General features: G+C 40.9%; 1 protein-coding gene across 1 annotated transcript in view; it reads left to right on the forward strand.

Annotated features, from left to right (window-relative positions):
• The window catches only part of ITPR3 (inositol 1,4,5-trisphosphate receptor type 3), a 588,642-nt gene that overhangs the window by 394,540 nt on the left and 168,802 nt on the right, over nt 1-25,300 (forward strand). The window contains exons 19-27 of the mRNA XM_086923190.1: nt 3,343-3,594; nt 5,278-5,422; nt 5,652-5,799; nt 15,196-15,392; nt 17,648-17,777; nt 19,610-19,667; nt 19,886-20,051; nt 20,527-20,691; nt 21,375-21,443. Of these exons, the coding sequence (XP_086779316.1) occupies nt 3,343-3,594; nt 5,278-5,422; nt 5,652-5,799; nt 15,196-15,392; nt 17,648-17,777; nt 19,610-19,667; nt 19,886-20,051; nt 20,527-20,691; nt 21,375-21,443 (1,330 nt within the window). The remainder of the gene's footprint in view (nt 1-3,342; nt 3,595-5,277; nt 5,423-5,651; nt 5,800-15,195; nt 15,393-17,647; nt 17,778-19,609; nt 19,668-19,885; nt 20,052-20,526; nt 20,692-21,374; nt 21,444-25,300) is intronic.

The raw sequence follows: 25,300 nt of genomic DNA on the forward strand, positions 1-25,300 counted from the left end.
TTTGTCTCCTAGCTAACACATTCTGGTCATTGTAGTCCTTAATTTGCTTCTAGTCTACAAAGTCCATTAGAAAGCACTGTGTGAAGTTGGAGAAGCAAACTGTCAAGGAATATATCTATTGAATATGGAGTGTTGAACGAAAAGGTAGTTAGCAAAAATATTTTTACTACAGTAGTTGGATGTACTCAATACATATTACAACATATTCCACTACAACATCAAGCTGTAAATAGAAACAGCTATTATAACAAAACTGTGTGGTATTACCAAATGTGCCCTAAATAAATGTAGTAATTGTAAAGGATTTGATTTGGCTGCAATCCACCACCTAGCCCTGTTATTTTATGTTTTCACTCATTTTCTACAGTATTACCCTCTGTGAAACATGTCATACTTAGGGTGGTCTTTACCCAGACTTTTTCATTTTACCTTTTACATGTTTCTGCTGATTATCTCTTTGTTACTGCTTACCAGTGCTAAAGTACATGTGCTTCTTCCTTAAACACGATGCTATTGGTGTATACCTGATTGGCATATTTAATGTTCTGGTAAGTCCCTTGTAAACTGATATACATATAACCAGGGCCTGTATGTCAAATACTACTAGTGGGCATGCAGCACTGATTGTGCCACCCACACAAGTATCCTGTCAAACCTGTCTCAGGCCTGCCACTGCAGTGCATGTGTGCGCAGTTTACTGCCACTTAGATTTGGTATTTAAAACTAGTTGCCAAGGCTTATACTCCCCTTTCATTACATATAAGACACCCCTAAGGTAAGACCTAAGTAACCTTAAGGGCCGGCGCTACGCAGGTAAAAGGTAGGGCATGTATCTTTATGTTTTACATAACCTGATAGTGACAAACATTTTATTTTCTTGCTCACTACTGCGAGGCCTACCATTCTCACAGGCTAGCATTGGAAATTCCTTAATACACTTTTGAGCTGTAATTCCTGATCAGAGAGGAGTAGCTCTTTCATGTTTCATATGTTTGGAATGCTAATGATAAAAGCTCCTTTTTCTCTGCACGTACTGCTGTGTGTGCCTGACAGCTTGTCTCAATATATGTCTGGGATGGGTTAGAGCTACACCTTATCCATTCCCTCTAGACAGCCACAACACAGGGATGATAGGTGTGTCTGAGTACCCATCTACATACATCTGCGTTCGGATGGCCTTGTCTGGGCAAGATGGATGGGCTAAAGCGTCTCTTGAATAGGCTGTGTCCTGTCCCCACACAAATGACTGATTACACACCACAGATAGACTGTCAGACAGGACTGGGTTGAAAGGGATCATTATGCACTTCAGAGAGCTACTTTGAAGTCACCCCCACATGAAAGAAACTTTTTGGTATAGGTACTGGGTCCCTGACCCCCTAAAATCGGACACTACTGGACTTGTAACTGAAGCTCCTCCAGAAGAACTGATGTGCTTCTTAAAGGGCTCAAGTGGGCTGCTGATCTGGAAGGCCTGCTTTTCTCTGTTTTGCCTTGCTACAAATAGACTCTAACTCTGCTGAAGGAGAGCTAGACTCTTCCTTCACTCCAAGTGACCTCCACGGGCTTTTTGGCTTGCCCCCTGTTGCTTGAGACTCAGAGATATCAAAGTCTCTACTGCTGCTCCTGTGTTTGGCACTGGTAGTGGTCCAGATACTTGAAACATGGATTTTTATGTATCTCCTGTCTGTGTGTAAAAGAGCTGGAAAATTGACCTGGTTGCGGGTGCGAAATTGGCACAACGCCTCAGATCTGGCTCTTTGCCTCCAGAGATCGATGCATTGGACAGCATATTGCCTCCACGGCAGCTTGGTGAGATCGACGCATCTCCTCAATGGAGTGGCAGCATCCGGCCCATTGCTTGACACCTCTCACATCCGGTACCTGTGTTCGGAACTAACGCATTGCTTTCACTGCATTGAGCAATTTGACGCATCTTTTTGGTTGTGACCAGGAAAAATACTTTGTTCACCAGGGCCTGCGTGGGTCTTGTAGCCGGCCTGCGCTTCCACGATGTTGGCCCAAACTTTGACTTTGCCTCAGTCCAGCACGACCAAGAGTGACCTTTTTTTGGGCTACCTGCTTTTAAGTGCTTTACTGCACGTATTCTTTCAAAATTCATTATCTCAACTTCTATACATTGGATTTGTGTTGTGTTGGTCTTGTTTTGTTTATAATATAATAATCTACTTTTATAAACCGGTAACAGGTGTGGAGTCTTTTAGTGGTGTATACATTGTGTTACTGTGTGTGTGTGTGTGTTACACAATATTTTACACATTGCCTCTTTAGTTTAGCATGACTGCTCTGTGTCAAGCTACCAGAGGGTGAACACAGGTAACCGTTTAGTGTGTATCCTACTTACCCTGACTAGAGTGGTGGTTCTTGCCTGGTTTGGGTGCATATCTCAGCCAACCAGGAATCCCATTTTTAACACCCTCTCAAACCTATCATCCAGTGCTTAATTTGTGCTGGTGGTTGCAGGTGGTGAGCACTGGCCACCCATATTTGCGGACTGGGACATATTTTTCATCATTAGCCTTTGACTCAGCGCAAGAGAAAGAAAGCAAATGGAGAAAAAAGAAGTGGGAATAATTTGGAAAAGGGTGACAAAGGGCATAAGAAGGGATCAAAAAGATCTTGCAAGAGTAAGATAAAACACAAGAATTTACTGCAGTGGAAGAAATAGGCACCTGATGGGATCACAATTAGACTGCCCTAGTTTTCATCAACCCAGCCAGCCCATACACTTATATGATTGTTATTTTTATTAGTAGTAGGAGTAGTAGTATATTATTATTATTATTTTTTTTTTACAGATTAAGCTCTGTCTTCCTTCCTTTTTCCTTTATTCGGATAGCACTCCACTACCTTTACACTTTCTCTCCATCAATTTTCTTCTACTTATTTCTTCCTCTTTCCCCCAACCTTCCTTTCTTATCATGTGCCCCTCTTCACTTCTCTTTACATCTTCGTCAATCTTCTGCAGTCCCATTTCTTGCTCCTTTCATTGTTTTCTTACCACTTTTTCTTTCTAGTCTGACTGTGCTCTCTGTCTTGCAAACAAGCCCGTTTCCATATGGTGAGGTTTCTCTTTTCTTTTGATGTTCCTTTAGCTTTTCATAGATTTTCCTCTTTGCCTGTCTTTCACTTTCCTTTCTCTTTTGTTTCTCTTCTTATATCCGTCACTCCTCATCTCTCCTTTACTTCCTTCAAGCTATTTCTCTAATATTTCCTTTGAAATTTAAAAATGTGCTCTGTTTCCTACGCTTTTCACCTATTTTTCTCAATTCTCTTTTTGCTAAACGTTTTGTTGTGCCATTTTCACTCTGTGACTTGCAGGTACCAGCTGAAGCTATTTGCCCGCATGTGTCTTGACCGCCAGTATCTAGCCATTGACGAGATCTCCAAACAGCTGGGTGTGGACCTCATCTTTCTCTGCATGGCAGATGAGATGTTGCCCTTTGATATTCGTGCCTCTTTTTGTCATCTTATGCTTCATGTGCATGTGGACCGTGATCCACAGGAGCTAGTGACCCCTGTGAAGTTTGCCCGTCTATGGTCTGAGATCCCTACTACCATCACCATTAAAGAGTAAGCCCTGAGTAACTCCCTGGGGTATTTAAAATGGGTCATTGTATGGTGGGTTGTTTCTCCTAGTTAGTAGGAGGCAGGAAATGACAAATTGCTGGTTGGATGTATGACTGGTGGTTCGGTGAGACAAAGTGATGATTGGGCGCGTCAGACTGATGGTTGGGTGGGACACGTTGATGGCTTGATGAGACAGATGGAAGATTGGATGAGACTGATTGATGGTTGAAGAGGAAAATAAATGAATTGAAATTATTAACTGCTTTGCCATTGCTTAGATGAGTCCATGTACTGCATATTTGTAAGAACGTGATGGTACAATGAGATAGATTAATAGTTTAATGAGGCCGATTGATGGTAGGTTAGAAGGACTGATGATTGGGTGAGATTAATTCATGGTTGTGTGGAACAATTAAATTGATGGGACAATCAAACTGATATTTCACTAAGATGAATTAATGGACAATTTAGTCTGATTGGTGGTTCAGTGAAACAGATCAATGGTTGGGCGCAACATAGCAAAAAGGGAAAGAGATCAATTATTGATTTGGTGAAAATAATTGAATTGATGCAATAGGGAGAAGGATCAATAGTTAAGTCAGATAAGTTGATGTCTGGGGAAGATGGATTCATGTTTGAATGTGATGGTTTGTTTAGGAGATTGATAGTTGGTTTATAGATTGTTTGGTTGAGTGAGTAAAATGTATGATTGTATCAAATGAATTATTAGTTGTGTGAGAATACTGAGGAATGACTGCATGACTGAATGTTATATGTTTGGGTTAGCAAGACTGCTGCTTGAGTGAGGTAGATGTAAGCTTGTGAGAGTATGAATGAAGGTTGTATGATTTGGGGATAGACTGATATGTGGGTGAATCCAATAAATTGCTGGGTGAGATGGCTTGATGATTCACTGAAATTAAATGGTGGTTTGGTGAGGAGGGACATTGGCAGGCATGATATGAAAGTAAATCAGCAAGATAAATCAATGTATAGAAGAGTTGAGTGCACAGATGGTTACAATGAGTAAAACCCAATTTGGGATGAGTTGGAAAGTGGAAAGAATTAATCTATGACATGCGATATGTTCCGAAGCTGGATGAGACCTGGCTGAGTGAGATAATGCATAGCTTGGTAATGTGATTAATGTGTCTGAGTAAGATAAGTTGATTATGTGAGATGTTGATTTGGTAGGTTAATTTGAAAAGTAAGTGGTTGTGGGAGATGCATCTGTTAATTGGTTCAAGAGATAAATGGGCCATTTTCAATCTTACTGTATCAAGTGACTAGGTAAAAAGAGTTGTTGATTTAATTATATATATATCATCATTGTTTCATGGGTGACGACTTTCCATGTGAAAAGGACTTAATATGGTCGCAGAATGGAATGGGTGGGTGTCTCTGTAGGCCACTTGACGTCGGGGTTGAGAAAAGTTGATGACTGAGTGCAATTGTTTTAAATTGTCTTTGGGGTAGTAGTAGCCCAATAAGACAGGACCATAGAGCAGCATGATTGATATGTCTTTATATTTCATGACATTTACAGAAAATTGACTGAACTGTAGCTGTTTGAAGTTCATAGTTGTAATTCTAAACTTAATTAGTTAACAGTAACACAAACTATAGTAGAGGCTAATCGAGTTCGTATTGATCTCTCTATTCCTATCTGCCCTCCCTCATTTCAAGTTATGATTCCAACATGATTGATTCCCGGGATGATAAGAAAAACAAGTTTGCCAACACCATGGGGTTTGTAGAGGAATATCTGAACAATGTGGTGAATGACGCAATGCCCTTTGCCAACGAGGAGAAGAACAAACTGACCTTTGAGGTAGGAACATTTTTCTTCTCTCAGTATCTTAGTGAAAGGCCATAACCTCTCAGAGCTCATCCAACAAGATCTCAGCAATTTCGAGGAAGTGCAAGACTCCTCTAGAGAACCCACTTTAATCACGTATTAAGTCAGTGCAGTCATTGGTTGCTGATTTTTCCACACTGCTCCTTCTGCTAATGGTTTCAGGATTTTGAATTTGTACTGTCTGTCTTTCTATCATTTTCAGGTTGTCAGCCTTGCTCGACACCTCATATACTTTGGGTTTTACAGCTTCAGTGAGTTGTTGCGTCTCACACGGACTCTTCTCAGCATTATTGACTGTGTACAAAACCCAAACATGATGCTCCAAGCTATGTACACTGACGATGGAACTGGTAAGATTTAATTTATTCTCTTGATTTACTCTCTTGATCGCATGCTAAACGATCATTAAAATAATACAGAATAAAAGGTGATTTGAAATACAGAACTTTTAGGATGGATCTCCTGGTTATAAGCCAGGAAAACCATATGGCCAGTAGGCCATACATTGTTCCTTCTCACCCGTATGGCTCATGATCTTACTTCACCTTCAGAAGACCATCTGTAAATAGGAGGTGGTTAATTGGTCTAGACAATCAGTACCAAACTGAATATGGAGTATCTCTTCTATGGTTGTTTGAAATATTGAAATACAATGAATTCAAAGGAAAGCGTATACTAATTTGACATGTTTTTCTTTGGTTTTGTGACATTTAAGTTCAGAAACTATGAAAACAACAACTGGAAATTCTGAATCTGAAAGAGTGTAGAGGAAGAAACATATTTTAAAACTGATGCCGCTGAGGACCAACATCCTATGACTCCGGACTTGCAAAACTTAGTCAGTTATGAGGATTAGAGCTAGGAAGAAATTAACTCACCCATATGTTTGGACCCTTATAGGGAAAAATGTTAACATATAGGGCATCTCATGGTTTGTGGAGTATGAGTAGTAGATTTAGTAATGAGCGGGTAGAAATGTGGCCGAAGAGGAAGACTGGTGTCAATAGTTAAACAAAGCTTGATATGTGCATAAACTAGGTCTTTAAGAATGGAATTCATAATTTCTTGTAGCTATGCTGCCTAAAGATATGCAATTGAAACCCCTCATTAGACTTTCCTTATGTGTAACTATTTGTATTATAAACAGTGACATACAATAGGAATTAGCTGTTATCTCTCCTTTCAACCATGGGAAACTGTAAATGGTTTGCAATGCTGAATTGTGCCCTTTAAAATGTAATATACAAACAGGACACATGTGTTTATATACGTATATTTATCTATCTATCTATCTATCTATCTATCTATCTATCTATCTATCTATCTATCTATCTATATTTCTCTGTGGTTTGGACAATGGAGATAAATTGTGTAATTTAACATGTCATGAACGATGTCATATGTACGGTCATAAGTAGTGCATAACTAGGGTTAATTTACAAAACGATATCTGACAAATTTCAGTCATTTTTAGGTTGGTTTAATTTTGTGATTTAAAAACTAAGCATAACTCGCACCCCATCATGTACTGCTTATCACCTTACCGTTGACATCATTCATTACATGGTAAATAACATTAATGATCACCATGTGTCCAACCCGCAGCAGGTCACCAACCCCACATCACATAATATTCTGCCATTTACATAGTCTTCAGCTGTTTACAGCGGGCTGATCACCTGCCCCCTGCCTACCATAGATTGGCCAATCCTGCTGCGCCCTCTCTTTGGCCAAGTACTAATCCCAACCAAACCCTGTCCATCACACCGACTGCACACAGCAGTTGAGGTGCTCCAAATTCTAATTACATTTTTTGTCCAGGATTCGTCCTAATATAGGATTCTACAATCCTACAACAAAAATCATATTGTTATATTAATTTTATTGTTGGTGTCCCTTTCTGAATCCCTTCATGGGCCTGGGTGCAAGTTAGGTTCATCATGGCCTCTAATGCCCTTTTTCTTTTTCCATTGTGGTTCTGAGACATGTTGAGTAATAGAAATTATTCTGTGCAAGCCAAACAATTGGAGGGTAGCAGATTTGCAAATCCGTTGCCCAATTCGCAAATACACTATGGCATACAGGAGAACAAGCTCTGTAGTCCAATTGTGTGCCTTAATTTTTTATACTGGATTCAGAAATCCACTGTGGATTTGTAAATGCATGGAGGATCACGGATTAACAGTTCAGATGTTGTTAAAATCTAACCTCTTCATGCCCAGACTTGAACAATTCTTATGTGCTAATTTGTTAAAAGCTACTCCACGAATTCATACTATGCAAAACTTAAAGTTCTGCTATCATGACAAATTTAGTGTAATTCTGTTCAACTATTTTTTCAGTGTCAAAGTATAAAAAATGACTACTCTAATTCATTCTAGTAAGATGCACCTAATTATTAGAGAAAGAGGCTGGTTGTTCACACTTAACAAAAATAATTAGTGCTTCTAAATCTCCCTAGGATCATGTCATTGTTACTTTAGCACTAGATGTACTACCAAATGCATGAGAATGGTTGTTGCTCTCCTTACATACCCCTAATAGAACACCTGTTTCACAAAAGCTTCCCAAGGGTTCATCAGTTGCTGAAGACATTAGGGCATTTATTTGTAAAAATCAAGTAGGTGCCAGCAGAGTTGGTCTCAAAATAGAGATTCTTTTTAAGCTTAGATGTGAATTCCCACTTTTCCAATGACCCTCCCAAAGTGTCTTACTAATTGATCTGTTATGGAAATCTGTATGTATATGGAGGAAATAAAATATAGTGGCGCAGTGAGGGGCTTTAAACTTGTTAACCAACCTCACAAATAGATATTTTTCTGATCCACGTCTGCCAAATCTGAGTGTGATCAGAGGACGGTAATGGTCTACTCAATAGTTACACTTAGTGATGCACTAATTCAGGTGCTGATTAGGTTTCTATATGATGGACCTGTCACCAGTGGTTTATGGTCTTAACCTTTTGACTTCTGTGGACCCCCACTTAATTATTACTGGAACACGGGGATCCTCATTAAATCATTATGGGAATCCAGGGACCCCCAGTGAGTGATCACTGGAAAGCAAGGACCACTTTAGAAAGTTTGAACCACAAACACTACACAGAATATACAGAAGCATTAACTCATCAAACGAATTAACAAATGAGTAAATATTTTATTTAATTCACATGTATAAAAAAGAAACAAAGAATTAATTTTAATAGGAAGGTTGGAGCTTTTCTAAATTCAATAGACGCCACTCATTGTTTATACTGCATTGTGTTCGATGTTCGTGCACTATTCCCACAAATCGATCTCAGGATACTAAGTTCATTTTTACCCTCCAATGTCAAATGCTTTCACATTTACAGAATGTTTTGAAATTTGCAATTGTACTTTCTGCTTCTTTATTTACATACACTGGTCCAGAGGAGTCAAACTCTACAAAAAGAATATGAAAAGGGGAATTCATCTACCTCTGAGCCATCGGGTGCAAAGCAAACATAAGCAATACAATTGTAAGAGTTTATGTGAACAGGGAAGCCATTCATGCCCCTTTTGCATGCACAAAAAGAAGAAGCAAATGCCACTATTTTGGGTCTCCTGTGTGGTTTGAAGATAAAATCCAGGCAATTTACAAACAAAAGAAAAGAACTGTAGGATTGCGAATGCAGCATAGGCAACCCCAAAGATTGTGAATGCAGCATAGGTTCAGATTGTGAATCATTACAGAGATATTAAAATATCCAAACAAAGGTATGCAGTCTGTGCTAAATCGCTGTCAAGGTGTCACAGGGATTCTGCTCCTACACAGAAATGTGCATAGAGACTTGGAAACTCAGTAAATTAGGGTGTATCAAAACTCACCTTAGTATCCAAAATCCCCTACCAGACTAGCAATCAGTGTCTCATTGGTTCTTCCATACAACCCAGAACATGAACTTAAAATACCTCAGGTAACGTGGAACACATGAACACTCTTTCGTTATAGTATCATACCAGTCCAAAACGAGGAGCAAATGAAGACACGTGCAAGTTTGAAATATTTATTTCTAGTGCCGTGTTCTCAAGCGCTGTATCTTAGCTAATAAAAGCAACCATATTATAAGAAACAAGGTTATCAGCATAGTTACTATTCCATAAAATACAAAGGGAGAAAGCATGTAAAAAAATGCTACAGGGAAGACGGCTAAATCGTACCTCAGTCTTACCCTCTCTTGCTAGTATATTATATTATATCTACAAAAGGTGTCTTTGGGTTTACAAGGGCGGCCCCATACCTCTGGTCCTAGTAGAAAGGGATCACATCATTTTCTACACCAGCTCTCTGCATGCGAATGTTCTCCAAACTGTGTGTTCATGCTCTGTGCAGTTTATTATTAAACGCGCCGAAATCAGAGGTGGCCACAGCTGCATATGTGTTATGTCTAGGACGTGCGCTGATCAGACCGAACAACAACCACTGTGTTGAAATAACCTTGAAGGCCTCGGCACTCACTGTTCAGACATGGCTTATCAAGCAGGGCTGATACTATAGGAAGACATATTATTCTCGTGTGAAGCAAAATATTCTGCTAGACTCTAAACATTTATAATATTGTGTGCCGTGTGCAAAAGCAGAGAGAGGAAAAATGGCGTTTAAACTTCTAATAAGCTCATGCTAACTTAACACAGTGTAAAGGCAAAGCCCATCTCCATGATAAAGGTTATTGTAATGTTGATAAAAATCGGAGAGGATTTTCTCATGAGCCTTCACCTGCACAGCAGATCACACTCTCACGGTGCATACTCTCAGGTCCTCTGTCTTAGACAGCTGCGGCCCGTGCAGGTAAGAGCGCTGGAGCTGGCGGAAGTGGGATTTCGACATAATTAATAATGAATTTTCCCTCATCGTCATCCGTCAAAATCCCCTCTCACTCTGGCTCACCACCCCTTTAATCTTACCTGCACGGGCCGCAGCTGGTCTTAGCTCAATTCAAGGGGATCGTGTTGGAACTACCCTACCCTTGTTTTGCTTCAGTGGAGTGGTCGAGTTGGGCAAAAACTTTGAGAAGTGGCTGGGAAAGAATTCAGAGAATGTGCAGCCCCACTCAACTAGCTGCTTGAGACTAGTTAGGAAGGAGGACAACCTACAGAGAATGTTTCCTTTGAAGCCATGTGGTGTTTGAGAACTGTGATGAGCCTTTACTAATCACTGCTATCAGACACCTCAGATAAATTAAAAAGGATGAACAGGCAGATATTGCTATTGTTCAGCAACTTGTCTTGATCAATCTTGACCGTGTCTGGTCAAATCCTTCTCACGTTGCACCATTTTCATTGTTACAAAAATAAACAGTACAACAAGTTTATATCCAAGCTTGGCCTGTGGCACTGGTGGAAATGGAATGAAAACATTAGGCATATAAACAGTACTTAATTTGAGCTGGTGTTTGCCAGTGGGCACCATCAGCAGTTCTGTTAGGCGCAGGGGGAACTTTACATTTGCCCCGCTGAAGGTATTCCCTATTATCAAAGAACTTAACCATACTAATAAACATGGCAAAGTTCCTCCACTTGCTGCATTGAATCATCGCCATGTTGGAGCCTTGCAGCACCTTGTGGCAGAATTGCAAACTCGAGCATAGAATTTCCCCCTGGTGTGGCTGGTTTATTAAAAGCTCTAATGTCAGTCTTAACCACAGCAACATTTATGAAACAGTATATGGAGGTTTCCATCACTTTGTGGCCCGTGCCAGTGAAAAAGAGGCACTGATTGATTGATTTTACAAATTAAGCACTGCATATGAATGTTTATTCTGATGAAATGAAGGATAATGTTGAACATGGAGTCAGAGGAAACACACAAAGTTGAGATGAGAGACAGTGTGAGCCTAAAGTTTAGCCATGTGATGAGCATTAAAAGACGCAGGTGTCGTATTTGTGTTCAGCAACGAATGGCGATATATGAACACTTTATAAGCTGACTTCAGATAAGTTTAAGAGGACGGTTATGGGTGATTGAACTTCAGTGAAAGGGGGGGTCAAACATCCTGTTAATGAAGGTTGACCCATCAAACCATTGCATCACATCAAAGAAAAAGTTAAATTGACTTTATGACTTAGCATGGACAGGTGTTTGGAAGTGTGTTGTGCAGGATAAGTACAGAGAGGGCACTTAAAGTCTGGGCAAACAAGTCAGTCAAAACATTTTCTCCAGCCCAAATAACATTGGCTTTTTTTTTTAATGCATTTTGTGCCTAATATGTAAATGAGCAGGAAGAAAGGTGGTGACTGCCTATAAGCTGTATTTGTACTATTTAGCAGCAATTATTTCAGATTTCGTGCTTGTTTCGTGCTTAAAGTGAGCGCCAGCTAGCGTGGTGAGCCACCTGGCTCAGTGCAACAACCTGCTGAACCTCAAGCTGTCTGACGGCCAGAAAGTAATAACTAAAGGAGACTTGGATCGCTCTGGGATCATTCCAGACCGAGTGGATCTGAGTAAGTGCTGTGCATTTTGCTCCGCTCCTTCCCAAGACCCCGGCCTAAATCAGCAAAGTTGGGAGATGTTGATAAGTGTAAACGCAACTTGTGAACTGCAGTTTACACTCAGCTCTAGATTGGCATTTGTGCTAAAATGACAGTAAGCACTGTTTGCACCAGTATAACCTCTATCCTGGGACTACATCAGGACCAAGAGGGGAGTAGCTGTCAGTAGTGCAGTAGATGGTGCATACATGCCAACCCTTCTGATTTAGTCGGTAGACAACCGATTTCAAGGTTAGTCTCCCGCCTCATGATTCTTGCATAGAGCAAGCATAGGCTATATGCAGTTATACAGTCTGATTCAGACGGAATGCTTGGCTCCTCAGAGCACTTCTTATTGCTGTGTGGTATTATGATAATAAGCATGCACAGTATAACCATCGAATACATCACGCACAAGCTTTATAATTGGCCAATTGGGTTGTAAGTATTGCCCACAAGCTTCACAAATTAAAAAGACATAAAAAAGGAGCATTTAAAAAAAATGTGCACGCTATACTATGTTATAAAAAGAAATTCTTTGAAGACATCCCACACAAGCTTCACAATAGGCCACTGCAGTAAGGATTATTGCACACAAGCTTCACAAAATAAGGAGAGAAACAGGAACATTTATTTAGAAAAAAATGCATGTTATACTGTGGTATGGAAATTAGTCCATAGAAGACATTGTGCACAAGTTTCATAAAAGGCCAGTAGAGTTGAGATTATCACGTAAAATCTTTTCAAAATAAAAAGACAAAAAAAGAATAATTTAGAAAAAAACATACACACTATACCATATTATAAAAAGAAAGCCGCACATGCTTTACGAAAAAAGTGGCATTAGTGTTGAGGCAATGCTTGTGTTCACTGTTCCTAGGGAGGAAGAAAGACATAATAAAGTGCATAGATTCCTTGTTGGGGTAGTGAGTGCTATATAATTCCAGTACAATTCAATTTCCTACAAGAAAAACAGAGGCCCAGTGTGAATGCACCAAGCGCCGCAGCAGGAAAAACACTCTACTAACACAGCAAGTCTTTCAATTTTCTTGCACTAACCTTTGGTAACTGTTCACTGCTTCTCTGGTAAATGCTAGCTCTGTACAGCACTGTGAGCTGCATGGGTGGGCAGCAGCAGGCCAGCCCACAATCTAATAATAGACCGGCCCGGTAGCCCCCCCACAAGCAGTGTTGCATGAGCACAAAGGTCGCCCTCTGAAGGCCGGCTACAGGAACCATCAAGAGCTGTTGCAAACATGAACAGAGGCAGGCAAACCAAAAAAAGAGTGCTCACAGAGTATCATAAGTACCAGAAAGAGTAAGAGCACATGTAACAAGGGAAAGTCCTGATAGGAAGTTACAAAAGTCCAAAAGGAGGGACTACTAAGTGTATTCATCAAGCAAAAGCCAGCATTTACGAAGGACAGTAAGATGAACCAATCAAATAGGTGGGCGGTGGTCGAAACCCGTATTGTAGATACAGCAAGTTTCGAAGATACAGCACACACGAGATCTGAAAATGGTCTACCTCTTTGAAAAATGACAAAACTGTGGTAAAAACGTTTTTTTTTTTATTCAAATCTTCATGCTCTTAAAAGTTGTGAAGATAGTGACTTTAGCACACCACACCATTCGTTGATGGCGTTTTTAGGGAAAGAAAATACACTTTTATCCAGAGCACTTTTTTTCCAATTTACTCCCAAAAAACTCACAATTTAGCTATATTTTTGCTACTAATTTCCCCTGTGCCCCTAGAGAGCTCCTGCATAGCCGCGCTATATAAATCTACTATTGTAATTTAAATTAAGCAAAAGAAAAAAACAAGCAGCGATCTCTCAGAGAGGGTTGGGGGCGGGCAAGCAATGTTGTGAGAGGGGTTAGGGGGGAGAAAGCACAAGGAGATTACATGACAGCACTGCAAATGAAGTGATAATTTAATTTAAATTAGACAAAAGACAAAATGAGCAGCGACCTCGGAGGAGTGGTGGGGTTAGGCAAGCAGCGTTATCGGAGAGGTGAGGGGTGGGGTATGGCACAGGGAGATTAAATGATGCTAGAGCAAATTAAGTGGACTGAAGTTTCAAGCATGAAGTAAACAAAACTGAACACTTAGAAGGCAAAGGAAGGCCTAAAATAAAATATTGCACTCAAAGTGTCCTAAATAACCTGAAGCGAAGAGCATATGTAACTGGGTCTGTTCTCATGGGAGGATACAAAAGTCCAAAAGCAGGGACTACTAAGAGTATTCACCAAACAAAAGCCAGCAATTCCAAATGACAATAGGAGGAACCACTGAAAAGGATGGGCTATGCTTCAAGCCCATGTAGTAGATACAGCATGTCTAGAAGAGTCAGTGCAGGCAAGACCTAAAAACCTGATTATTCTTCAGGCTACAGCTGACAGGGACTGGTTTTGTACGGCTCGGAGTATGCACTACCAGTAACCTGCTTCTGCAGGCGAGTGCACAACATTTGTCACACTCTTTCTGCCTGCCATAGTGCTTTCTCTGCGCTCCTTCCTGACAGGTGAGAAAAAACGTATATTTGCATTTCTCATATGCGATCCTGCAGCAGCACATTTGCAAGTCCCATACATGCCAATAGACCAGATTCAGGCCTCAATGGTAGTCAATGGGAGAAAAACATTCTGCTGATTAGTTTTAAATGTCCCACTTTACACTTTTAAAATGTTGGCATATATGATGCTGTGGTACCTGTGTGCAGGGGTCTGAGGAGCCACCTCTGTCCTGCAATCAGTTTTTTTTAGTGCCAAATAAGGGAGCGGAGAGACAGGAGAATCCATTGCTTGCATTAGGGCCTATGGCGTCTCTGCTGTGCCACGGGGCACAAATCTGTGTTTGATGGTTATACTTCAGATCTTAGTTTGGCTGAGCTCTTCAGAGCTCCAGTAGAAGGGAAAGCAGGCATTTAGTCATCTATTTCTGTCACATGTTTCCACTTCATCAGGCCAGCAGCTCTGGAACCTCAGCATGTCCTCCAGCTTCCTCCATCCCTTGTGATTTGACCAAACGGTATTTTAAGTTTTACTCTTGAATGCTTCTGTGAAACGCTCAGTATGATATTGGCCACTTGAGCTGGTGAAAACTAACAGCTGATTGGTTGTTGGAGGCTTGAATAGCTGGTAGTCTTGAAACGTAGGCTCTCCGCTCCCTCCACCTGTCATGTTAATTTCTTGACCACCTCCTTCCCTTCTTCCACAAATCCTCTTCTTATCTGCATGCCATTTCTTCCCTCCTAGGAAAAAACGTCCGTCAATCTATCCAGGGCGTGGGTCAGATCATGTCTACCATGGTGCTGAACCGGAAGCAGTCCGTCTTTGTGCCACCCGGACTCGGGTCTGTTGTCACTGCAGACGCAGCTATCAAGCAGAAGCCCTCAGAGAATGAGACTGTCATTGTGATGGAGACCAAGCTCAAGATCCTTGAGATATTACAGGTAGGTGGGTATGGGAGCCTCATCCCTGTGAATGTGGGGGCCGATTCACAGAACTAACTTAAGAAAAAATCCTAAACTTACTACCATTTTGGTATTCACAGAAGGCACTTACTCATTTTGGTATTCACAGAAGGCACTTACTAATTTCGGTATTCACAGAAGTTAGGAGTCCTAACTTTAGGACTGCTAAATGCCTTCTGTGAATACCGAAAGTCTTAAAGTTAGGATTTTTCTCAGTTTAGGAGTCCTAAAGTTAGGAGTCCTAACTTTACTACTCCTAAACTGAGAAAAATCCTAACTTTAAGACTTTTGGTATTCACAGAAGGAATTTAGGAGTCCTAAAGTTAGGAGTCCTAACTTTACTACTCCTAAACTGAGAAAGATCCTAACTTTAAGACTTTCGGTATTCACAAAAGGAATTTAGGAGTCCTAAAGTTAGGAGTCCTAACATTACTACTCCTAAACTGAGAAAAATCCTAACTTTAAGACGTTTGGTATTCACAGAAGGCATTTAGGAGTCCTAAAGTTAGGAGTCCTAACTTTACTACTCCTAAACTGAGAAAGATCCTAACTTTAAGACTTTCGGTATTCACAGAAGGCATTTAGGAGTCCTAAAGTTAGGAATCCTAACTTCTGTGAATACCTAAATGAGTAAGTGCCTTCTGTGAATACCAAAATGGTAGTAAGTTTAGGATTTTGTCCTAAGTTAGTTCTGTGAATCGGGGCCTTGGTGAAGAGAGGTTGCAATCAGGCTCATTTAATCTTGCTGCGGTCACTCAGCATCCCTCTTCTTCCTTTTGTTCATTCAATATCTATCTCTTTCTTTTTCTCTCTGTGGGATTCCTGTCCCTGACTTTCTCTTCCTCTCGCGCTGTACCTATCCCTACTGTCTTAGGGTGGGTATGTATTCCATCCTCTTTGCAGTATCTTTGTTTCCTAACTTTCTTTTGTTGAAGTTTCCCTCTCTTTGGAGATCCCACATTTATTGCTCACTTTGAGACGTCTTGATATTTCTCCTCCTGTGATATTTCTCTGAGTGAACCTCTCTTTGACTCTCTCTTATTTTTTTCTCTTTGTCTTACCTATATCAAAGCAAAATGCGAACATTATTATGTTTCCATTTCTGACACCCAAGTGAAAGAGATGTCTCATAGCTTAAGAGGACAGTTATGGATAATTAAACCAAAGTGAAAAGTGGGCCGGACACCATGCCGATGAATGGCGGCCCTACAAATCAAGTGCATCAAATGAAAGCAAAAGTTGAAATGACATTATGAATTTGCATGGACAGGTGTTTGCAAATGTATTCTGGGGGTTAAAATCTAAGGGAGGATTTAGAGTCTAATAAAAAGTACTCTGTCAAGCCAATTTCTACATCAGCAGATAGAAAGGGAATTGTGTGTACAAACAGTATTTTCACAATTTGGTACCAACTGTTTCTGCCCTTTTCTTGCTTTGTGTTTAAACCAGGTAGGAGCTGTTGAGAAGTGAGTGCAACCTGGGGACTACAACAGTTTACACTCAGTTCTAGATTGATCATACTGCTAAAACGACAGCAAATACTGTTTGCACCAATTTAACCATTATTCTCGGGGACCAAATGTGGCCCACACAAGGCATACCTATCCATCATGCAGCAGGTGCAGGAGCAACTCAAGCACAATGGATGGCTCACAGAGCTGCTTTCGTTTGTGACCCCATCAAGGCTGTTTTGAATGCAATATACGTCACTAAGCGGTAGATGTTGCAATTAATCCGTTTGGAGATTCCGAAACCTGGACTAGGGGCAACCCTAATGTAGCCTCTGTCTATCTCTCTTGTAGGTTACCTATCTGTTCCTTGATGTCTCTCTCTCTCTCGCTGGTGACCCCTGTGCCCATACTCTGCTGTTTCCAGGCCTGTCTTATTGGAATCAGTGTATATTCTTCTCTAGCATTTCTGGTGGATGACAGGCCCTCTGTCTGGACCATACAAGACCCTCTATACATGTCACACTTTGCACAACTGCAATATCCTTCCTAATTCTTCTTCTGGTAGACTCTTGGTTCTATCTTTCTATCCATTTCTGGACTTTCCTTTCCTTCTTCCCATTGGAAAATGGTCGTCTCGTTTTCCCATGGAGCAAGATACCATGTCTATGGTTTTAAAATTGCTGACTTTAGACAGCTACTCATAAGTACCCGAACATGTCACAATAATACCACAAAGCCAATGGCTCCACAGGAGGTTCATGCATCCTGTTTTTCTCTCCACAGTTCATCCTGAATGTGCGCCTGGATTACCGGATCTCTTTTCTTCTGTCTGTGTTCAGGAAGGAATTCTTGGAGGTTTTCCCAATGCAGGATAGCGCAGCCGACGGCACTGCCCCAGCTTATGACTCTACAAGTAATATTCTCTTTCTGGGGCTGTGCTTAAGTCTTAATTGATTGTATTTATTATCACTGTACTGATCAAATGCCCTCATAATTGCCAATAACATATAGTTGGTCTTGAGGATGTTTATTCATTGAGACTTTACATTTATGCATAGATATAGGTGTATGGCTCCCATGGCTGATTTTCTACTTACATTTTTCTGCTGTCTGTTCCCTTATTTCTGTTCCACTATCCTTAAGTATTCATAAAAACCCATCTTGGGAAGACATGAAATCTTGAAGGTTTATGACATACTAAATAAGACACAAAATGAATCACACAAAAATCTAAGTAAGTACAAACATGATATCATGGTGTCCCATTCATTAGCCTAGAGAGTTGTTCAGTCCTTATTAGGGTTTACCTTCTTTTTAACAAATGAAGCGAGTGCTTGCATTTCAATGGTCACCGAGAGAGTTCAAATAAATAATGTGCCTTCACATTAAATATTGGGGAAATATCCTGAATTGGTTTACCCTATATATATTAATTTCAAGCTTGTTCCTCAAATCCACCCAGATTGGCCCTACTCCTTGCACCTAAGTGTTATTTTCCTAAAACAAAGTTTAACTTCCCAAAATATAACTAGGTTGTCACCTTCTCTTATTTTGATCTCAAAGAGCATTTTTGATCTATGATCGTAAACTGTTTCAAATTCACAAATTCAACTTAGCAATTGTTATTGATTTGTCAATACGTAGTTTGCTGAGTAAGACTTTTTTTTATGATTTTGGAATTCTTTGCTTTTATGGCATTAACCTAGAAAATGTTGCTGATAGTTATGAAAAGCAATATGTCCTTATTTTACTTATATTTTCTGTAAAGGTAGAGGAAATGCTACTCGGATTGTTTGTGCACCATCGGGATGTCTCCATGGTCTCATTTACTGACGGATTTTAAAAAGTCAGAGATCCTTGTAGATTTCCTCCAGTACTTGGAATAGATTTCAAACTTTTATGGATTCATAAAATTCCTGTGGAGTGCTCGTGCATTGCACGAAAGTCAATGAGTTTTATGACTACTCCTACATATTACATTTATACCTGAAGATTTTCCATCAGGTGGACATCCACGTAAGTACAGCATACATGTACATCTCAACATGTAAACACGTTTAACCTTTGGCTAATGTCTTTCAGCTACACCTGATTTTTGGGATAATTGAGTATGAGCTTCTGAACATCCCTAAACCTTTATTTGAATTAGGATTTAAATTGTCTAAATGCAAATTAAACATTTTCCACACCTAAGGGCCAGTTAGATGCAGAAACATTTAGGGGCATATTATCAAGACAGGCGATACAATTATCGCTGTTTTAGCGGCAGAAAACTGCAGCTAAAACTGCAATAATGGGCTTGATCATATGCTCTATGGAATTTCAATTGAAGCCCATGTTAGATGTGAAGGACATCTAACATGGGATTCAATTGGAATTCCATAGAGCATATTATCAAGCCCATTATCGCCGTTTTAGTGGCAGTTTTCTGCTTCTTAAAATGGCGATATTTTTATCGCCTGTCTTGATAATATGCCCCTCAGTGACTGAAGCTCTCATTATCAATGCCCTGCCCTCTTCATCTCAATTTCTAACTTTTTATCACGCTCATACACACACATACACACTGCCTCTATCTCCTTTTGTATTTATCTTGCGCTTCCTCTCCTTGTCATGATCTCTCCCACTATCTTTGTATTATTACCCTCATATCTCTTTCTTTTACTATTTTCCCAATCTCTGCAGCTATAGAGCCATGACACAGCTCTTGGGGCACCTCTTATGTTACATACTTTTCTACCTCAGGTGCCTCGATGAATCTGGATCGATTAGGAGAGCAAGCAGAAGCCATGTTTGGCGTAGGGTGAGTTTCATGTCTGCTTCCCCTGTTTTCAGATAATGGATGTCTCTCTAATGGTCACATGTATGAGAAATTTAAATTGTACGAAGATACATATTTTGTGCATCTTAGATCACTGTCTACTGTTCTACTGGGCGCTTGTAATCTTTTCTCTGACCAATTACCTTAGACTTCCTCCTCAATGGTATGATTCAATACATGGTTTGTTTTTTTTGCACCAGGAAGAGCAACAGCATGCTAGAGGTGGACGACGAGGGTGGGCGGATGTTTTTGCGAGTGCTGATCCGCCTTACAATGAATGACTATCCTTCACTGGTATCTGGCTCCCTGCAGCTGCTCTTCAAACACTTTAGCCAGAGGCAGGAGGTGCTGCACACATTTAAGCAGGTGAAAACATATAACACCCTGCAAGGGCTAAACCGAAGTGGCAGATTTGTTGTCTAAATCAAAAGTATATAAGAACGTGTACTAAATGCCTGCTCCTGTCCTTGTACTATAGCGAGTTAAATAAATGATGTTTCATTGTGCACTTTTGTCTAAAAATCGGAATTTCAGAGCTGTTCAAGGTGCATCTATTTTGAAAGGAGGTTAAGAGAATTATAAACAATCGTTGACATAGCAGGCATTGCCACTTTTCACTTTATTTCAGTTGTGTTTAGGAGTGGATCATTGTCCTAGCACTTTTACCCAGTTGCCTTATAGGTGACTCTCAGAGTGTGATCTACAGCGATTGTTTTTTTCTGTAAACTGTGTGCAATTCTCCAAACATGTACATTAAGCAGTGATAAAATCAGCCAGCACTGTTCATTTCAGGGTTTTTTTCTCTTCTCACTGCACCATATTATTTCCCGCTCACCATCAGGTCCAGCTCCTCATCTCATCACAGGATGTTGAAAACTACAAAGTAATCAAGACTGAACTTGACTGTCTCCGGACAATGGTGGAAAAATCAGAACTGTGGGTGGATAAGAAGGGCAGCTCCGGAGGGAGCAGCACAGAAGAAGGGAGCAAGAAGGAAAAGAAAGAGGTGAGCACAGAGTAGGCTTCTGGGATGAGGCTGTGTCCTTAAGTTTCCAAGACCGAGGTCAGATACATTTTCTCCCAAAGTTGTAATCAATGTGGGCACAGGTGGATGATTCCAAGCCAAGACACGTGTGCCTCTTCTACCAGACTTGCTTCTTTCTTGGAGCTACTACTTCTGAGGTTTATAGTGTATTTATTTCATGTGGTTGGAAGATATATCTACTAGTTCTCCTTTTCTGGTGCCGTTGTTAAGCTACCAGTAATATTTCTGAGTCAGTTTCAAGTAGACAATAACTTCTCAGGGTTCTGTCCCTGTGGGTCTACTCCTGAGTCCATGCCAAGCACACAGATGTCTCTCTACCAAGGTTCTCCAGGGATACTTCCGAATCTATTCCATGTAAGAAAATAATTCTTAACTAAAGTCCTTCTCCTTGCCCTCTCCACCCCCTCTCCGACACGTTGGTGCAACTGAACCCATCAACAACCTAACAAAGCATGGACTTGTAGTAGATGTTTGTCCCTGAAAAGATTGACTTGATGATTCTGTGCCAGCATCAGCCACTGCCAGAGGAGGTATCCACTGAAATGGAACCCTTCCATGCCTTTAGACCTTTGTTTTATATCCGTTTGAGAGACGAATAATGGTCCAAGGGTTTCTTACCTGACATGGTCTCATTGTGTTTACAGCAGGGTGAAGAGGGGTTTGAGAAACCAGCTGTTGAGAAGAGCAGTGATAACTACCAGACGGTGAAAGCGGTAAGACCCCCATGATGTGAAAGTGATATCTGTATGAAAAGGAACTTGTGCTCCTACTGATTATGGACAATTGTTATTGTCTGTTTATTATTCTGTGATATTGGATTTTACTTTACTCTGATGCCCATATACTAAGGGGAGATATTGTTCTGTTAAATTAATACAACAAACCAACTACAAATGAAAAATGGCAATCTATGGCCGACGTAGTAAGGTGAAATGGATAACATGTTTGTATTTTTGGAAAGTATCACTTAAGCTTTCTGGGTGCAACTTACAAAGGCTCTGTTAGTTTTGGGAGCTGACATTCTGTGTATCTGAATTGCTAGAAGGACCCACACTGGGTACAAAACATGTCCTTCTTCTTTATCTTTTTTTTGTCCTTATCTCACCTTTAAGCACTGTACAGAGTGTTACAGCCATTTTTATTGGACCTGGGCTCCCTCCGGCCAACTGCGGGTGCTTCGGTCCCCCGACCTGCTTTTTGTGCTGGAGTTTTAAGGTGTAATCATAGAACTGGGGGCCTTTGCTTTTCAGTTTCAACACAGTCTCAGTTCTCTGCCCATGGTGATAAAAGGGTGCCAGAGGCTATTAGAGGCGTTGCCAACACTGGCCACACCTAGGCGAGCCATCGCAAAAGCAGAGTTCAGACATTCCTCCGGTCTTGGGGTCTTTCCATTTCAGGCAGATTTCTCTACGAGCCAGTAGTATCAAGCACAGTAAAAGGCCTCTGTCCCCTACTGCTAGATCCTTTGTTGATAAGCAATCAGCAAAAAAAACTAGGGTCTCATTGACTGCGATATTGGTGCCAAAAGTCCTGCGGAGGGAACCTCCAACACCTTCCCAGAATGTTACGAGCTTTGTACAACCCAAAAAAACATGGCTATCATTTGCTTTAGGGGCCATGCATCTATACCATTTCGGCTCCGGGATTGGATCGGATTTTGCTATTTTAGCTGGAGTATAATAGATATGGTTAGTTACAAAGAAATGGTTTTTCTTTAGGCTGGTGGATTGGGTGTATTTATATAAACGTTTTAAGGAGGGTTCTAATAATTCCTCTATTATTGATTCAAAAGGAGATTGTCTCCACACCAAGGCCTGAGATGGAATATCCTTATCGTCTGCATCAACCAATTTCTTGTACCAGATCAATGTGATTTTCTGACATGAAGAGGTGCTCAGTTTCCCAGTCTCCCCTTATACCCCCGCTCGCTGCCTCGAACCAAGACTTCAGTTGTAGAAACTTAAATTTGGAAAACCCAGGGCCTATCCTAGCTTCCAATACATCCCACGGATGTACCCCATTGATGTCCCCCAGATCCGACCAAATGGATATTCCTGCCTCCCTGATAGGGGCAGCCAACCCATCTTTAAGGCAAAGCTGAGGCCCTGGGGAATCCCAGATGGGAGCGTGGACAGAATAGTACACTATCCTGCACTTTGTCCTTACTTTGCACCAAGTTTCTAGTGCATTCTTCAAGATCTTCAAGCACACCTTTTTGAAAACTTTTGGTGCCCCAAATTTATAGAGAAACCCTTCTGTTCTGCCACCTTCAATATTGCAAGTCTGTTGGCTGAGAAGAACTCCCCAAGAAGAAGTTGTAGGTTTCGCTAGAAGCATCCTGATGGCTTTAAATTGAAATGCCACCAGGTACCAACTAATATCTGGAAGGGCCAACCCGCCTTTAAGCAGCCTCCACCTCAATTTTGTTCCAGGACAGTCTCACTCCCTTATCTCCCCAAATGAAGCTCCCGATCTTACCCTGTATCTTAGAGATGTCATGTTGAGGGAACTTCAAAGGGACAGCATTAAAAATATAAGTTAATTTGGGGAGGATAGTCATTTTGACCAAATTCACCTTACAAAAAATGGTCAAAGGGAGATTTTTCCACCTTACAAACAGACAATCCTGTTCATTAATTACCCTTTTCAAATTCAAGGGGGCAATTCTATCCAGATCGCTTATATTGTAACACCTAGGTATTTAAACTCTTTGCTGGTCTTCCCCGTCCAGTGTGTTATATTCCAGCACATTTACCTCTGTCTTGGAGGAGTTGGCTAGGTATCCGGAAATTAACCCAAATTCCCCCAGGAGGGCCTCTACCCTTGGCATTGTTACCTCCGGATCGCTGGTATAAAGAATAATATCATCCGCATATAGTGCTATCTTAGATGCATACTGCTGAGATCTAAAGGGCTGAATCTGATCGTCTAGCTTTATAGCCTGAGCTAGCGGCTCCATATATAAGTCAAACAGGAGGGGAGAGATGGGAAACCCCTACCTGGTTCCCCTTTGGATCTCAAAGCCAAAAGTAAGCGTCCCATTTACCAAAATGTTTGCGGACGCTCCCTGATTAAATTGTCTAAGCGTGTTGACAAATACAGGTCCGAAGCCCATGGTCTCAAAAACTTCCCATAAGTAAGACCAACAGACCCTGTCAAACGCCTTGACGGCATCGAGAGCAACTACCGCCAAGGGTTCAGATCTTACTGTGGCCAGATCGATATTGCCAATAAGAAGCTGTGTCTGTTCCTCAATAAAATGCCCACTAATGAATCCCTTTTGATCGGAGCTGACCAGCTTCAGGGCCAATTTGGCCAGTCTCCCTGCCAAGATACCCATAAAGATTTTATAATCGGAATTTAGCAGAGAGATTGGTCGATAGGAATCAGCCCTCAAAGGATCCTTTCCAGGCTTAAGTATTAAAACAATAGTTGCCTCTCGCCAAGAGCTTGGTATAACTCCCAAAGAACTATAGATCGATTGAAACAGAGAGCCCAATGTTGGTGCTGTCTCGTCCTCCAAAAGTTTATATATTTCATTTGGGAGGGCGTCCAGGCCTGATGCTTTCTTCTTTTTTAATGATTTTATTTGCATTTTAATTTCCTCCAACGAGATCGGGAAGTCCATAAGGTCTCTATCCTCCTGCGTTAGAGATGATAGTAATTTAGAACTCAGCCAGGTCTGAATTTGATTTCTTGAGGGTTTCAAATCCTCTTTATAAAGATCTATAAAAAGAGAGAGAAGACAGTTCTTTATGTCCTCTATGTCTGTCGATTTATCTCCCCTATCATTGATAACTAGCTCGCTTATATCGTTTTTAGTGCGCTCTGTTCTGGCCTTCCAAGCTAGCAAGGCACCAGCCTTCTCCCCATATTCAAAGTTCTCCATGTTTTTATTTAACCATTGGGCCCTACATTTCTCATCAAGCGTGCCTCTGTATTCTGACCTGGCTTTAGCAAGATCCTCCTGTATTTTACCAACTCTTTCGGATGGACGACTCCCTGACAAGAGAAGATCTGCTTCTAGCGTCTTAATTCTGTCTTCTGTTAATTTTAACTCACGGGATTCAATTTTATTTTTAGAGGATATAAGGCCGTGTAGCCTACCTCTAAGACTGGCCTTAAAGGCGTCCCATACAACCCCTATTGATGTTGAACCGATGTTAAACTCAAAGAACTCCAAAGAGGAGACTTTGATGGCCAAGATTATTTCAGGATCCGATAACATTCTCCTGTTAAGAGTCCATCTCGACTCAGCTACCTCCATTGATCTTTTGTATGAAAATAAAATAGGGGCATGATCTGAGAGGTGACTAGCAAGAATGGAAATAGCCATGGTTCCAGGCAAAAAATCTCTACTTATAAGTATGTAGTCGATCCTTGAAAAGTGATGATGTCTTTTACTATAAAACGTGAATCCAGCAGCCTCTCCCTTCAACTCTCTCCAGACATCTACCAACCCCATGTCGTGGATCAAATTTTTCATTACGCGTCGTACATGGGGTGCCCCTATGTAATGACACTGATTTGACCTGTCTTTGTTAGGGTCAAGGAGGACATTGAAATCACC

Source organism: Lissotriton vulgaris, chromosome 5 (genome assembly GCF_964263255.1).
Source record: "Lissotriton vulgaris chromosome 5, aLisVul1.2, whole genome shotgun sequence".
Taxonomy (NCBI): Eukaryota; Metazoa; Chordata; class Amphibia; order Caudata; family Salamandridae; genus Lissotriton; species Lissotriton vulgaris.